The sequence below is a fragment of the Glycine max genome, chromosome 7 (genome assembly GCF_000004515.6).
Source record: "Glycine max cultivar Williams 82 chromosome 7, Glycine_max_v4.0, whole genome shotgun sequence".
NCBI classification, from domain to species: domain Eukaryota; kingdom Viridiplantae; phylum Streptophyta; class Magnoliopsida; order Fabales; family Fabaceae; genus Glycine; species Glycine max.
In genome coordinates this window covers 37,228,091-37,244,227 of record NC_038243.2, presented here as the reverse complement: position 1 = coordinate 37,244,227, position 16,137 = coordinate 37,228,091, and the positions used below count along the sequence as shown (strand labels likewise).

General features: G+C 30.7%; 2 protein-coding genes across 3 annotated transcripts; one reads left to right on the top strand and one right to left on the bottom strand.

The window, feature by feature from the left end:
- The first annotated feature begins 4,338 nt into the window (after positions 1-4,338).
- Positions 4,339-7,666, top strand: LOC100792230 (protein DEHYDRATION-INDUCED 19). 2 transcript variants are annotated; one of them, XM_003529297.4, is made up of 5 exons: positions 4,339-4,829; positions 4,942-5,081; positions 6,300-6,377; positions 6,490-6,779; positions 7,273-7,666. In XM_003529297.4, the coding sequence occupies exons 1-5, from the start codon at positions 4,745-4,747 to the stop codon at positions 7,379-7,381; spliced, it is 702 nt and encodes a 233-aa protein (XP_003529345.1). In that variant the 5' UTR covers positions 4,339-4,744; the 3' UTR covers positions 7,382-7,666. The 2 variants fall into 2 exon arrangements, with proteins under 2 accessions (XP_003529345.1, XP_006583832.1); XM_006583769.3 differs by lacking the exon at positions 6,300-6,377 and having other exon boundaries at positions 6,496-6,779.
- A 7,283-nt stretch (positions 7,667-14,949) lies between these two features.
- LOC100791705 (17.5 kDa class I heat shock protein) lies at positions 14,950-15,750 on the bottom strand. The gene has a single exon (XM_003529296.5). It carries the CDS (start codon positions 15,582-15,584, stop codon positions 15,123-15,125), a length of 462 nt encoding a protein of 153 aa, XP_003529344.2. The 5' UTR covers positions 15,585-15,750; the 3' UTR covers positions 14,950-15,122.
- Positions 15,751-16,137: the final 387 nt, after the last annotated feature.

The window sequence follows — 16,137 nt, the reverse complement described above, 5'->3', positions numbered from 1 at the left end:
CAATATACATTATTTGGGACTTTCTCTCTCCTTTTTATTTTTTTTAATTTAAAATATTATAAAATATAAGTAATGAGATAAAATAAGGGAGAAAAAATATAAGGGACTTTGTCTATCCCAAAATAAGGCTTTTTTCAGTAAATATATCTTCTCTCTCCTACTTTTTTTCAATCTATACTACTTTACAATTTAATTCTCAATATACACTATTTGGGACTTTTTCTCTCCTTTTTGTTTTTTTTAATTTAAAATATAAATATTATATTATATAATTTTTTAATTGGTTTTAAAATTACTTAGAGTATAATTTTTTAGTTACTTTGTATGTACTTTTGTTGTTAAATTTATGTGTTGTTGATATTTTTTTTTGTTATGTTCATTAATTAAAAAAATAAGAAAATTAGTTAGTAGTATTAAAATAAACTAAAAAACACAGTAAAAAAATAATTGGTACATTTATCTTTTACAATAGACATAAAATTTCAAAGAGTAGTAACTACTATATTGAAAATATCTTTAAAAATATTTCTTGAAAATATCTTTAAATAAAAATATATTAAAAATATCTTTAAAAAAATTTATTTAGCAGTTATTTTTGGCTTAAGTGATGAGCCTTGATATTTTTATTATTAATGACTAGTAGATATGAAAAAAAAGATTAAAATATCCAAAAGACTGATAACTACTAAATATTAGTTATTTTTTATAATAAAAATATTTTAAAAATATCTTTAAAGATATTTAATTAGAAATTATTTTTTGCTGCCACCCGAATCAATGTGACAATAATATGAACGAGATCAATGGGGTTCAGTTTCAACTCGCATTCTTATTGAGATAGACGAAAAAGAAAATGAACGGGAAAGTATAGAAAATTATGAAATTTATCGGCAACATGGTTATAACAAAAACAATTATCCTAATATATCTTCATCTTAAGTTTTTCCTTAGCCAAGTGTAATTGTTTAAATATTTTATTGATAATGCAATACAATGTTCTTCTATAAATAAGTTGTTAAACAAAAAGTCTTCTCATTTTTAATTAAATCTAATGACATAAAAAACTAGTTATATTTAGTAATATAATTATATTAAAAATAATTATATTAGAAAATTCAAATTTTAAATAAAAATATTCATCTAAAAAATATGTTAAGTAAATTAAATAATAAAACAAAAATAATTATATTTAATAATATCATTTTATTTAAAAAATTAAAAAATAAAATTAAAAAATTGAATTTAATAAATAAGTAATTTTAAAACCAATTAAAAAAATTATATAATGTAATATTTATATTTTATAATATTTTAAATTAAAAAAAACAAAAAGGAGAGAAAAAGTCCCAAGTAGTGTATATTATGAATTAAATTACAAAGTAGTGTAGATCGAAAAAAAGTAAAAGAGAAAAGATATATTTACGAAAACAAAACCCCAAAATAAGGGAGGTTGGAGTGAAAAGAAGAGAAAAAATAAGAAGAAAAAAAAGTAGAGAGAGAAAGAATAAACTTAATAAGTAATGTGATAAAAAAAGAAAGAGAAATATGGAAAAAAAATAGTACAAATAAGATAAAAGGAAAATTAAATATACATTTATAATTTTTCTTATTTTTAAGATAAAGAAGGGAGAAGGATTACAAATTTAAGCCTACGAGATGACAAACATTAAGTTGAGGTAAGAAATAATTTTTGTAATATTTTTTAGTTTAATCATAATATATTAATAATATACTATTTAATTACTAATTGTTAAGTAGGATAAGATTATTGAATTTTGAAATAATTATTTAAAAATACACATAAGATGATTTCTAATTGATGAAAAGTGTAAAAAATATTACATTGAAAATACATTCAAATTAAACTCTTGTTTTTTTCTTGTAAAATATTCTATATACTATTTGCGAGTGTAAAATTTTTATTAAATTAAAAATTACACACTTGATAAAAAAATTCTTATAATTGGCCTTTTAGCATTTGGATTTTGGTTAGTATCCATGGGTAATTTTTGAACTTCATGCCACATTTAATATAATGAAAGCAAACTAATAAAAAAATTCTTTTAATCAATAATTTTCTTTGAAAAAAATCATAATAAAATATGGATTTGATCATTTTTGTGCTATAATAATGTAATGTTTTAAAATACGTATAAAATAAAGTAATTCGAAATAAATTATGTAAATTAATTAAATTTATTCAAATCTCTACCAAACTAGAATACATTTCCCTGTAGATATTGATAAAGACCAACGAACAAACTGAGAATAATCTTGCAATTTGTTTCATTATATTATATCTGAAATTGCACTTTTCTCGCTGACGTACTTAATTAATTTATGGAAATTAAATTCTAGGGGTTTATCCTATGGTCACGACTCCGTTAATTAGTGGAAGACTAATCTCCATTAAGATGTCTAATCAAGTTTTGGATAAGTTTTTCAAGTACGATTTAAATTAATAATTCACATTAACCATGCATAGAAATGAAACTTGCACATACATATCATTCTCTGTCATAACACAATTTCTAGGGGGGAACTTACGGTGGTGAGAGAAACTATTGGAGGCAAAGAGAACCAGGAGTAACAACATAGGATAAAAGCTACATGTTACTAGGTGGCCTGTTTTTTGCACAAAAAAAACTTGAAGACGAAGATAGGGGATGGTGAGGATATAAAGTTGAGAGGATTGGTGGGCGGGAAATGGGCCTTTATGCTTAAGTGTTACTAGGTTTTTTTCATCTCTTCACATAAAAATGCTACTCTTGAGATGATGGGTTGTGGGAGTGAAAATTGTAGTGGAGAAGGCGTTTGTTTGTAAGGGAAGAGGAGCTTAAGGACGCTATGGTGCAACTATTGGAATCAATTTCCATCACATTGGGAACTCAAGATGCATGGCAGTAGATGTGCAATGGAGCACCACTGTATGTGGTTCGTGATGTATACACTCACCTACGACAACTCTCATCAAACTCTGCTGCTAATGAAAACACTAAGGTGGTTAAATGCTTGTGGACTCTTCCTGCACCATTTAAAACATTGGCATTTTGTTGAAAGATGTTATTGGACTGAATTCAAACAAATTAAAGGTCAATCTTTGGAAAAAGAGGCTTGTTAGCAAGTAACCAGGAGGAAGAGACAACAACACATATACTCTTTTCATGCAGATTTGCGTACGCAATATGGATTAGAATTTATATCAGTGGGAAGGTATTAAAATAGTACTACCTCAATGCCCAGCCACGAATTTCTGGCAACGTTGTGCAAGGACCAGGGGTAGAAAATCAAGATGTGCTTGGTGGGGGATTTGGGTAGCCATGTGGTCCATTTGGAGGGCAAGGAAAGACACAATCTTCAACAACAAACAACTAAGGTGGACGATATATGTGATCAAGTGAAGTGTGTTTCATGGGAATGGTTGAAAGATTCAAGAGTTTAAGGTTAGCCTCTACAATTGGAATTTGAACCTTACAGAAGGAATGCGACTGACGGGTTGATTAAGGCTACACATGATTGCACTATGCGTTTTCGTGTTGGGGTCCCTGTGTTGTTATATCTGAATAGTATAATGCATGGGTCATAGTTATTCAACATAAGGGGAAGTAGGGATGATGGTTGTATGGTGTTGGTCTTGTGAAGGAATATTCTAGTCAATTGTAGGAGTAGTTTCTTTTATACATGGAGTGTGCCTACTCTTGTATTTAGGCACGAGGAGTCTTTGTCGTTTGGCTATGGCTTGAATCTTTCTATATGCTCCATTTATGTATATGTTAAGATTCTAGTTACTGCTTTTATGCTTTTATTGTATTTTCTGCACTTCTTGTGCTTTAATATATATATATATATATATATATATATATATATATATATATATATAAAAGTTGATAAGTAATAATTTTATAAAATCATTCTTATATTATTATTAATTCATTTTATTGTTAGTCATTAATATTATAAGATATATATGAAAACAAATTAATATTATATTAAAAAATCAAAATAAATAAAAAATTGTTGGTTACAAGTATTTTGACACTTCTTCGTTCCTTAACTTGGATATGGATTCACAATCAGATATATCACTTTATCCTAAAAAAGTTGATCCAATGAAAAATATTTAGTTGAGTGTGGAATAAAAAAATTCAAATTTCTCTGGTTAAAAAAAAATAATTATTTTAGGATTTTTTTTCTATTACAATTATTTATTGAAAAAGTCGAAATGCATAATAATTAAATTTAAAAAGTTGGGGTCGCAAAAATAAAGAAATAAAAAAAAAAAGAAAAAGGAGGCGGCAAAAATAGTTATAACCACATAATAATCAATGAATATGAAGCAAAAGGAAACATCACCGATCTAATCAAACGTGTGTGTATCTGAAGACAAAGTCTGACATCAATCTCGTCTCATTTGTTTAATAATCTCAACTTTGATGCTAACCACAAAAACACAACACAACTCGCTCCATTTCAGTCGGCAAACTTTGATGCTAACCACAGAAACACAACACAACTCGCTCCATTTCAGTCGGCAACTCTGGAAAAAGTCAAATCATTCCGGAAAAAACAATAATTAAACTTTTTTTTTTCTCTAGACTTAGGACCTGAGATAGATCACGTTGCATCTGAAAATATTTTCATTCATTAGAGAGAAAAAACAAGAAAGTGTTCGTTGAATCTGTTGAAAGTGGTGACTTGATTTGATTTATTCACATAACCAATTTATCATCTCTCCGATCTTTCAATGGATTCTGACTTCTGGACCTCGCGTCTTGCTGCCGCTAAACGCCAATACACGCTTCAGCATCACCATCCAAATTCTCACTTAGGTTCGTGTTGATTATGTTATGGCAATTCATGTTTTTAATTTTGCTGAAAAAAATTATCTGGGTTCAATCAAAATCTGATTTTTTTGAGTTTTGATCATCTGGGGTGTTTCAGATCGGTTGGGAATCGATGATTTTGATGTGGAAGAAGAGGTGAGACCTGATTTTCCTTGCCCGTATTGTTATGAAGACTTTGACATCGCGTCTTTGTCTTCTCATCTTGAAGATGAACATTCTTGTGAATCAAGAGTCACGGTAGGAGCCTGTTCTTTCTGATATCTGATTTTCGTTTCCTTTCCATGTTGGCATGTTGCAATATAAATCTATGTTATGTTCTTTTATGAGTTTGTTAGATACGGTGGTTTTTTTCTTAATTTTAAAAAAGAGAAAAATCTAAAGCTAGATCTTGTCTTAACGAAATTGATAGCCTTGATAGCAGAGTTGTCGGAAGATTAATTTTTGATTGGAAGCATGTTAACAAACTCATAAAACTCAGAAGAATTTAAACCAATGAGCACATAAAATAAACTTCACATCACACTTTTAACTCAAAAATCTTAAAAGGAGATTTATAGATCTTATCCTCACTTATATATTGTTCAACCTTTCAATTTTTATATGATGTGAAACTTCAGCTATTTGTCCTCCAACAAATTTTTCCTTGAGTAAAAATCATTTTTAATCCATGAATATTCACTGGTGACTATTAGAGCTTAATCATGACTATTTGAACTCGTCTAATCATTGCGACCAACATGACACAAGAGATTTAATGAGTTCAGCAAGTGTGCCTATGTCGTCGGGATTGTCCTCGGGATCATGTGACTGTTTTTTTATTTTTATTCTTATTCATACACAATGGGTTACATCAGAAAATACAGCTGATATGTTAATCAAGATACTCACAACTGAGAAGTTCAAACATTACTTGTTGAATGTTACCTGACAATTTCTTTTTAGTTGTCCTTATGTACTCTATGCTTATGCTTAAGTCATATATACAATATATTTCGGAAGGTTTGTTCTTAAGAACCACTTTTTGTGATGGGAAATGGTTTTATATCATTTAATAAAAAGTAACATGTTGATTGATGATCTTCTGAACCATAAATCGTAAACGTTACCTGTTATTGAAAATCTTGTGATCACTCATAGGGGCAGGCTGCTCTATTAGGCTTCAGTTCATTAATTGTATGTCTGCATGTGCATGCATATGTGTGCTTGCATATATTTCTGTGCTGAGTTTGAAGAATCTGTTTGAATGAACTATATAAAAGAAAATCATAGAAGCTGAAGTACTTAGATTGAAGAATATGTACCAATAAGCTACATAAAGGAAAATCAAAAGGCTGAAGATCAATGATTAACCAGTCAGTGTCTTTATTGTGTTTGTTACTTTAATCCCTGCCTCAATGATTGAATGATCTCTAATCTGGTTATGGTAGTCTCATGCTTTGTTTTTCTGGGATGCAGATTTGTCCTATATGCTCCGTTAAAGTTGCACGGGACATGTTAAATCACATAACGCTGCAACATGGGCATTTATTTAAGATATCCTTTGTACTGTTATTTTTCATTGAATATTGTTAGCTTGCTCAGATAATGGGTTGTTTCTCAAGTGAAAATTGAAAAGCTTTAATTGCTTCCCTTAACTGAGGATTACTTACAGAGAAGGCGCAGGTTAAGAAGAGTCGCTATTCCAAACAGTCAGACATTGTCACTTTTGGGTCGAGATCTTCGTGAGGCTCATCTACAGGTGCTTCTTGGTGGTGGTGGTGGATATCGGTCAAACAGTGCAGCAGTGTCTAATGCTGCTGCTACTGATCCATTCCTATCCTCATTTATTTTGAATTTCCCTGCTTGTGAAGCAGAAGAAATTTCAAAATCTGTGGTAACAAGTGCTGACGATTCTTCTTCCAAAAATGCAACACCTGTGCATATTTGGAAATCAAGGTGCTTTTTCAGGAATTTTGGCTCCCTAATCAGTATTCAATAAAATGAGATTTTGGAATTCGTTTAAAATGTTCTTTCCCACAAGTCATCATGAAACATACTAATCAAAATGCATATATCTGTCCAAACCCTTGTGTTGAGTCATTATCCTCTTTATACATATGATTTCCATCTTGCTCATTATTTATCCAAAACCTTGAACATGTCTCAAATATTGGCCATGCTACGGAACTGGTGTTGCATTTTTTTTCCAATCAGAGATCAGAAGTATTTTTTACATCATCAAATGATCTGAATGTAATGTCAGGGGGTGGGAAGAAGCATGATTTGTTTGTGACCTTAACAATTTTTTTTCTTCATTCATCTAGAACAGATAAGAGTTCACTGTAGTTGTGTGGATAACTGGACCCGTTATTCATGCATAGTGTGCATGCTTCATCATTATAAAAGAATGACCTATGAATGACAACTTTGATCCGTCTCTTTTTTGCAGTTTTGATCCCTCCTTGAGTACTGAAGAGCGCGAGAAAAGGATGAGACAAGCTGCTGGGAGATCTGGTTTTGTGCAGGACCTGTTTCTTTCAACTTTGTTAGGCGAATAATGGAAGCTGTAAGGTGCTTACAGAAGAATAATCAAAATGAGATCCATGGTTAAGGATCTTGAATGAAGGATTATACCTCTAGTGGGATTCAGTGGTTATTTGACAATCCATGTTATAGCCTAATTTTGGTATATTGTCACAGCTGCACCTTTGACATATAGTGCTGAATCTGATCATAGTTATCCTTTTATCCCACCCTTGTAAGTTGTAAGCATCTTCACTGGAGATGTACTACTCTCTGAAAAACAAGAAGTTTTCTAGCTTAAGAAATGACCTATTTTGCTATATTGGCGTATGTTGATTCCCTGGACTCAGAACACTAGGACCTTATGCTCCCTTTCAAGTGGAATCTGATGAAGAAGTTGGGAATTTCTCTTTTAGATAGATTGAAAAAAAAAACCAACTAATGTATCGAAAACTACTTTTCTATGCACAATAAATATGTATTTAGATTATTTTATTTAAAAAAAAAAAACATTTTTATACGTTGCTTAAAATCACTTTATTTAGAAAGTATTTTTCCCTATAATTTATTTTTCCATACATGTACTAAATGGCAAATTGGTGATGTCTGAGGGAATATGAAATTTTGTGGAAGTGCGACATTATGGCCATAGTGAGCTTACATACTTCTAAGTATGATTTCATCAACAATTTATTGTTATTTGTAGAACTTTTTGTGTTATATTCACTTTCTAAAGTAAAAAGTTAAATTAATCATGTGATCAGAATCAGGTAGGAAGAGCACTAGAAAAGACCAGATATGTATTCGTTTAACATGTAAATGTTGAATTGTTTGTAGATGCTAAAGCATACAATTGGAATGACAATGAAATCCATCATGATTGCTGCTGATTCTCTAACTCATCTGATACCTTGATCCGTTTAGAACGTCTAATGCGTAAATTCTTAGCTTGATAAGACCCATATTCCCCGTCATGCCAAGAAGAAACAACGAAACTCCACTGTGGATTATTCGTGTAATCAAACCATGGATGCAGTGGCATCTGTTCTTTTGATATTTTTAGTGTTTGAACCATTAGCTAAAACAAAAGAAACAAGAAGCTTGAAAAGTTGTTTATTGGTTGTCATTGACTCAATTGTAATAGTATTAATTTGTCTTATTCACCAACAAAACTTAATGATTTGTCTCCACAAACTAAAGAGGTTTTAACAGTTGACCAAAAGACAAAACTGGCTTGGCTATAGTTGAACATTGAGAATTCATACTTCAGTGAAATGTGAAACACATGGATGTCGGCATTAGTAAAAGTTGCAAATTAATTTATGATTTGCGTGTTGAATTCGCATTATATTAGTACTATTTTGATAAGAATTTCTAGATGGTAATGAATGTTTAATGATTACTCTAGTGTTCATATTTATAAGTAATTTGCGTTGTTTTAATATTTAACCCTTTTATACCTCAACTTATTTAGACATTTTAAATGAAAAAAATTATAAATTTCAAACTGTCAACAATATAAAAAAAATTAACATAAAATCTATTATCTATATATAAAAGAAAACCACCAACATAATTACAAAATTGAACATCTTATATTATTGATATTTGGCAACAATAGGGACAAATTTGTAATAAAATTGTAGGTTCCACTCTTAGATTCTAAAGTCTTTCTAACCAAAAGGATTCTTTTCGCTTTCCCTTTCTTTTTTCCTGCTACTTAGTTTAAGATGGGAAGACCAAAAGGTTCTTGCAATTGTTCTTCCACCCTTCATATTGAAAGTGCTTTGTTGAAGTTGTCGTCTTGGCATACTTGCTTCTTCCATCAACCATAAAAATGGTGGAAGCATTAAAGAGCCTATTCAACCTAATGACCTTTCACCTTCATTTGATAAATAAGAGATTTTGAAGCCATTGGAGGACTTGCATGTTCAAAACCAAGTAGTGTTTTCTAATATTTATCTTTTTGTACGGTGATTTATTATTATTGTATAAAAAAAACCTAAATGTGTTAGTTTCAAATTTGAAACCATTCATGCTAATTTTTCTTATATTGTGGTTCTATGTTTTTAAGATTAATACATATTAGTTAATAGAATTATTATTTGTGATTATATATTTATATATTTATTACAATGTGTTAAGATTATCTTAAATCTATATTTCTTTTTTTAGATTGGGACATGAGTTTTTTATTAGATTCTATTGTAACAATTAATTAATTCAAAATATGCCTTTTTATGAGAAAAATTACAGTCATGCAATAAAGTTTTTATTTTTGGGCTTAATTCTATATGATGATAATTTATATCATCATTCAATTAAGTGTTGAAAATTTATATCATCAACATTCAGATTTTTTTTTTCTTTGAAGCTTAGGTATGGCTTCAAAACACATCTTGAAGGAGCTCAAGGATTTGTAGAAGGATCCTCCTGAGCTTCTCGATCCCTTTCTCTATTTTTTTTTCTTTTTTGTTGGGGTGTATGAAAAAAATAAGAATTGAAGGAGTTTTTTTTATCCTTAAATAAATTTCAAAGGATAAAAATCACATCTTGGAGCTTCATTTTCTTCTTTTCGTGGATGCGTTTTGTGCCTATGTAATTTTTTGTTTGTTTTAATTATCTGTCTTTCTTTGCATTTTTTGATGTTATGCTTCCAATGTCATTTTTTTTCTCATTGTAACATGGTCTGATATAAGAAATCAAACCTTAAGCCAGTTGAGCCTTTTTTCAATCTAATTACTTTCTTTATTAAAATATTGTTACCGGTATGTGATTAAGGTATTCCTTTGTTATTGATACAAGATTAAGTTATTTCTATCTCAAGTTACTTTATTAACTTTGCTCCTTTTGGGACAAGGAAAAAAGAAACTACTTGAAGACACTTACTTGAGAGGGAATATAAATAGTATTCAAACAAGAGTTGACTAGCTCATAAATAGTTATCAGATTTAGAGATTAAGAGAAAATTTGTTCTAAGAATGAAGAATCATTGTGAAAAGATAGAAAATTATGTTATGTTCTATGAGTGATTTTTAGAAAAGGCTATGAGTGAGATTGTGTGTATTGATGCAAGGAGAATAAGTGAGTGTTGTGTATGTGAATTACCTTTGTGCAATGTATGTGTTGGTTGTGATTGAGTGTTGAGTGGATTCAATGAAAAAAGAGTGGTTATTGTATTTTTTTAATTAGCCAAGAGTGGTTATTGTATATGCATTCTATTATTGTCATTTTTATGTCTTTTTACAAGTGTATGTCAATTGTTATTGTAAGAGAAGAAATGACTTTGAAGATAGGAGGAGAAAAATGAATGTTGGACTATTGACAAGTGCATCAAATTGTCGCAAGTAGTAAAGTTAAAACGAAAGTTCGAGTATCGAATTCAGAGAAACTTTGTTTGTTCTTAAGTAAGTGTATGTAATTTTCAAGCAATGAATAAATTGGTTTAAAAGTTTGTGAAGAAAACAGTAAAATAAATTGATATGAAATAAATTTAAATTAAAAAAGAAGGAAACAAATATAAAAGTAATTTAATTAATTAAAACAAAAAAGATGAGAAAATTCAATCTTATTACAGAAGTTAAATTTAGAATATAAAAATATTGGGAACTTAACCTACCAGAATTACTCTTGATGTAATGTTAATGATTTTTCTCCATCTACTCATATACTCTAACAAAGATCCCTCGAGTCTAAAAGAGTCTAATTTATCTATCTTATCTTCCAAACCCCTTTAAGAGATAAACTAGTTAAATGACATTAAGAATAGAGATGTATAACAAACTAAATATAATCAACCTATCCCTAGTGATAAAATTATTTAGATACTCTTTCCTAATTCTATTAGAGAATAATGTTTTCCAACGTCACTTCTAAAACTAACCCTGTAAATGGATTATCAAACCATAAACAATAGAATTAAGCACATGAAAGGATAATGCAAAAGTAATATTCATAATAGATAGGAAGAGAAATTACATAAAGAGTAATTGACTGCTAAGTTCCCAACAAAGAGATTTAACCTCTCATTGTCACGAGAGACTTTATAATATAGTATTATTTTAATTATTAATATTTAAAAAACTATTAAAATTTTATGTTAAAATTAAAAATATTAAAAATGATAGACTTACTAATATAAAAGATTAAAAAAACTATCTCAGTGAACAAAATCTTAAAACCACACTTATTTAAAATAATTTTTTAAAATTTTATATAGAGAGACGGAACAAAAGAAGGAGAATTGGTTTTGATATGAGGCGGAACCACCTCAAAAATCAGAGGCCACAAAGAGATAGAAGGATGACAATCAAATACTTTGATTTTGATATGAGGAGTGATATTGAGGTAACAAAAGAAGGAGAATTGGTTCACTTTGCATTACTAGGAGGTGTAGAACCAATTAGTTATGAAGAAGCATTACAGGAACATATTTGGAAGAATGCAATGCTAGAAGAGTTGAACTTTATTGAAAGGAATAACATTTGGGAGCTAGTTGACTTACCAAATAAGAAGAGTGTAATTGATGTGAAGTGAGTGCTCAAGATGAAATTGAACCCCAACGACATTGTTGCAAAGCATAAAGCAAGACTTGTAGCAAGAGGCTTCTAACAAAGACCTGGCATAGACTATTCTGGGGTCTATGCACCAGTAGCAAGGATCGAGACTGTTAGACTAGTAGTAGCAATAACTAGCAACCACAATTGGCCATTGTTTCACATGGATGTGAAATCTGCCTTTCTGAATCGTCCATTAGAGGAAATTGTTTTTGTGACTCAACCACTAGGCTTTGTGAAGGAAGGAATGGAAGACAAAGTGTACAAGCTTAAGAAGGCACTGTACGGCCTCAAGCAAGCTCCCAGAGCTTGGAATAGAAGGATTGGCACATTCCTGATTCATAGTGGATTCAGAAAATGTTCAGTTGAATATGGTATATACGTGAAGGAGACAAGTGTGATTCTAATCTGCTTGTATGTAGATGATCTACTAATAACAGGTAGTGACTCAAAGGATATTGAATGTTTTAAGGCACAAATGATGCAAGAATTTGACATGACAGATCTTAGTAGGCTAGCTTACTTCCTTGGTTTGAACTTATAACTACCTCAAAGGGAATTATGCTTCACCAACAAAAGTATGATACTGATATATTGAGAAGATTTCATATGGCAGATTGCAATCCTACAAATACTCCAACAGAGGTTAATATAAAATTGGAAATAGTAGAAGAAGAAAAGGCAGTGGATCCAACAATGTATAAGCAACTAGTTGGCGCCTTGAGCTACTTATGTAACAGTAGACCTGACCTTTCTTTTGATGTTGGTTTAATCAGTATGTTCATGACTAATCCAAAGAAGTTTCATTTGGTGGCTACCAAAAAGAATTTTGAGGTATGTGAAGGAAACATTGGAATATGGTATTGTGTTTCCTAGGAAGACAGACCAAAAAACAATGAGTTTGTTGGGATACTCTGATTCAGATTGGTGTGGGAATAAAACAAATAGGAAAAGCACTATAGGGTACTTGTTCAAGTTTCTAGGTGCTCTAATTTCTTGGAGCTCTAAGAAACAATCGGTGGTGGCCTTGTCTTCCTGTGAGGCTGAATATATAGCAGGCTCATATGCTGCTTGTCAAGTTGATGGAAGTTTGCTTGTGAAACTTCTATGGAGGCTGAATCTTTGAGCTTCAATAAGTCCTTCAATTGTAATTTTTTACCATGGAGATGCAGCGGGAGATAAAGGAGAAGAGGTGAGAGAAGACGTTATCCAGTAGGGAATAAGCCATGGAAGAAGGAGCTTCACCACCAAGAGAGTGCCTTGGATAAGAAGCTTAGAAAGGAAGCTTCAATGGAGGAAAATAGAGGGGGGGGAACACGAAATTGAAGGAGAAAAAGAGGGAGAAAATTTGAACTTTGAAGTGTGTCTCACAAGACTCTCATTCATCAAAGTTATAACAAGTGTTACACATGTTTCTATTTATAGCCTAAGTAGCTTCCTTGAGAAGCTTCTTTGAAAAGTTAAAACTTAGTTACACACACCCCTCTAATAATTAAGTTCACCTCCTTGAGAAGATTCCTAGAGAAGTTAGAGCTTAGTTACACACTCTCTAATAGCTAAGCCCACCTCTTTAAGATAAAACTTAGCTACACACACCCCTATAATAGCTAAACTCACCCCATGCCAAAATATATAAAAATACAAAAAAAAAAATCCCTACTACAAAGACTACTCAAAATATACTGAAATACAAGGCTAAAACCCTATGCTACTAGAATGACCAAAATACAATATCCAAAAGAAGAAAAAATCTATTCTAACATTTACAAAGAAGAGTTGACTCAACCTTGATCTATGGACTTGGAACTATCCTAAGGTTCATGAGAATCTTAGGACCTTCTTTAGCAGTTCTAGCCCAATCTTCTTGGAGTCTTTCTATTTAATACCCTTGAGGATAAGATTGTATCACAAGTTATTTGGCTAGATTCATTGCTAGATGAATTGAAATTTGAAGCAGAGAAACCTATTAAATTGTTAGTTAATAACAAATCAACTATCAATTTAACTAAAAATTCAATCTCATATGAAAGAAGTAAGCACATTGAAATCAAATTCCATTTCCTAATAGTGCAAGTGAATAATGAAAAACTTGAAGAGACATAATTCTCAACAGAAACTCAACATGTTGACACACTAATTAAGGAAATTAAGTCTGATAGATTTGTACAACTCATAAGAGAGTTAAGAGTTATATCTTGTAATGATTTGAATTAATAGGGAGAGTTGAGTTTTAATCCAAATATAAGTAGGATGGTGTTAGCCGTTAGTTAGATTGTCAGAGGATAGTTAGTTTTTTTTTAGTTTCTATTATTTCTGTTGTAACTAATTTTGAGATAAAAGACACTAAAAAAGAAAGAGAATGTGTGAAATATACAAGTTTTCATTAAAATTTATCCTCTTATTCATATCTGGGCGTGCGCAAGCGATTTCTTCTGCAACACTTCTCCTCTCTTCATAGACTATTCTTTCAAACTCATCTTTGGTTCTGTTATCCTTCTTAAATTTAAGAAAATTCTTCCTCAAGGCTACTCAATTGCTATTGCTCCATTAATCTGAATTAATGCGATAATAATTTAGTGCAGGAGGTTGCTACTATCACATTTTGAGCTTAAATTCTCAAAATTTTCAGTATAAGATTTTGGTTATTCTTTGCTGCTAACAAAACTTAGTTCTTTTTACACCATCATCTGGTCTTATTTTCAGTACGTATATCATTTTCTGGTCTTCTTTTCTTGAATAAACTATCATTTTAATTTCAGTACGTATATCATTATTATATGTAGTCTATTAAACTAAGAAAATTTCAAATAAAATTAATATTTTTTTAGTTTCAGAAACCAATACAATAACCATCATACACTTTCAGCCTTTTAAAGTTATTTGCCAATGGAATTTTAGAAGGAAAAAAATGTTCAAGCAGGGCCTTACTTTGAGTTTGCATTTTTTTAGACATCAGCACCCGAATCCGCTCATACTTGGATATAACGATATTCTAAGATATTCTAGGATATTATTAAAAAAAAAAATAATAACGATATTCGAAGATATTATTACAAGCTAAGATTTTATTTTATATTTCAAAAACCACTGTAAACCATTACTTGTATTTGCAATTACAGTACACAGTCCATGATATCTTTCTTACACAAACCACTCACAAAAAAAAGAAAAACAAAGAAAGAAAATCACTCACAAGATCCTCAGCAAAAGAGAACAGAGCTTAAGCAGAGATTTCTATGGCTTTAACATCAGGCTTCTTAATCTCTTCCTTGGGAACAGTAACAGTGAGAACCCCATTTTCCATAGAAGCCTTCACTTGCTCCACTTTAGCATTCTCCGGCAATCTGAACCTTCTCATGAACTTGCCACTGCTACGCTCCACTCGATGCCACGTGTCGTTCTTATCTTCCTTCTCAAGGTTCCTCTCTCCGCTTATCTGAAGAACCCTATCATCTTCAATCTGCACCTTCACTTCCTCTTTCTTCAGCCCTGGAATATCTGCCTTGAACACGTGTGCTTCTGGGGTCTCCTTCCAATCCACCCGAGTGCTCACAAATGCAGAATTTTCAGCAGAAACAGAAGTGGGAAAGTGAAAATCCTTGAAGGGATCCCACACGTCAAGTGAGAAAGGATCAAACACGTTGCTCCTTGGGCCACTGAAGAAACTTGGAATCAGAGACATCTTTTTGATATTTGTTAGCTTAGATTAGAAACTTGGCAGATTGTAATGACTAATGAGATCGTAAACAAATAACTCTTTTCTTTGTTTGCTTGATGATGATGATGTCGAAGGGGACTCGTGAGGTATTTAAAAGAAGTGAAAGGATAACTTGATTCTTGTATATTCCCGAAAATTCTGGTTTCAGTTTGGTTCATTATACAGTTTCAGATAGTTCGAAAAACTTCTGGACTTATCGGCGTGCGTGACTGAGAAGGTTCTAGTCTTCAATAGAAGGTCTCTATATTTTTTATGAACGAAATGTCAATAACATCAATATAATAAATTAAATAAATTTCAAATTATTAACGGTATTAATAATTAATAACTACTGTGTAAAATAATTTTTTTATATAATTAAATTTGCAATAAATAAATATATTTAAACATATAAATTATATTTTAAATTTATAATATAATATAGTATTATTTTAATTATTAATATTTAAAAAAAACTATTAAAATTTTATGTTAAAACTAAAATATCGAAAATGATAGACTGACTGATATAGAAGAT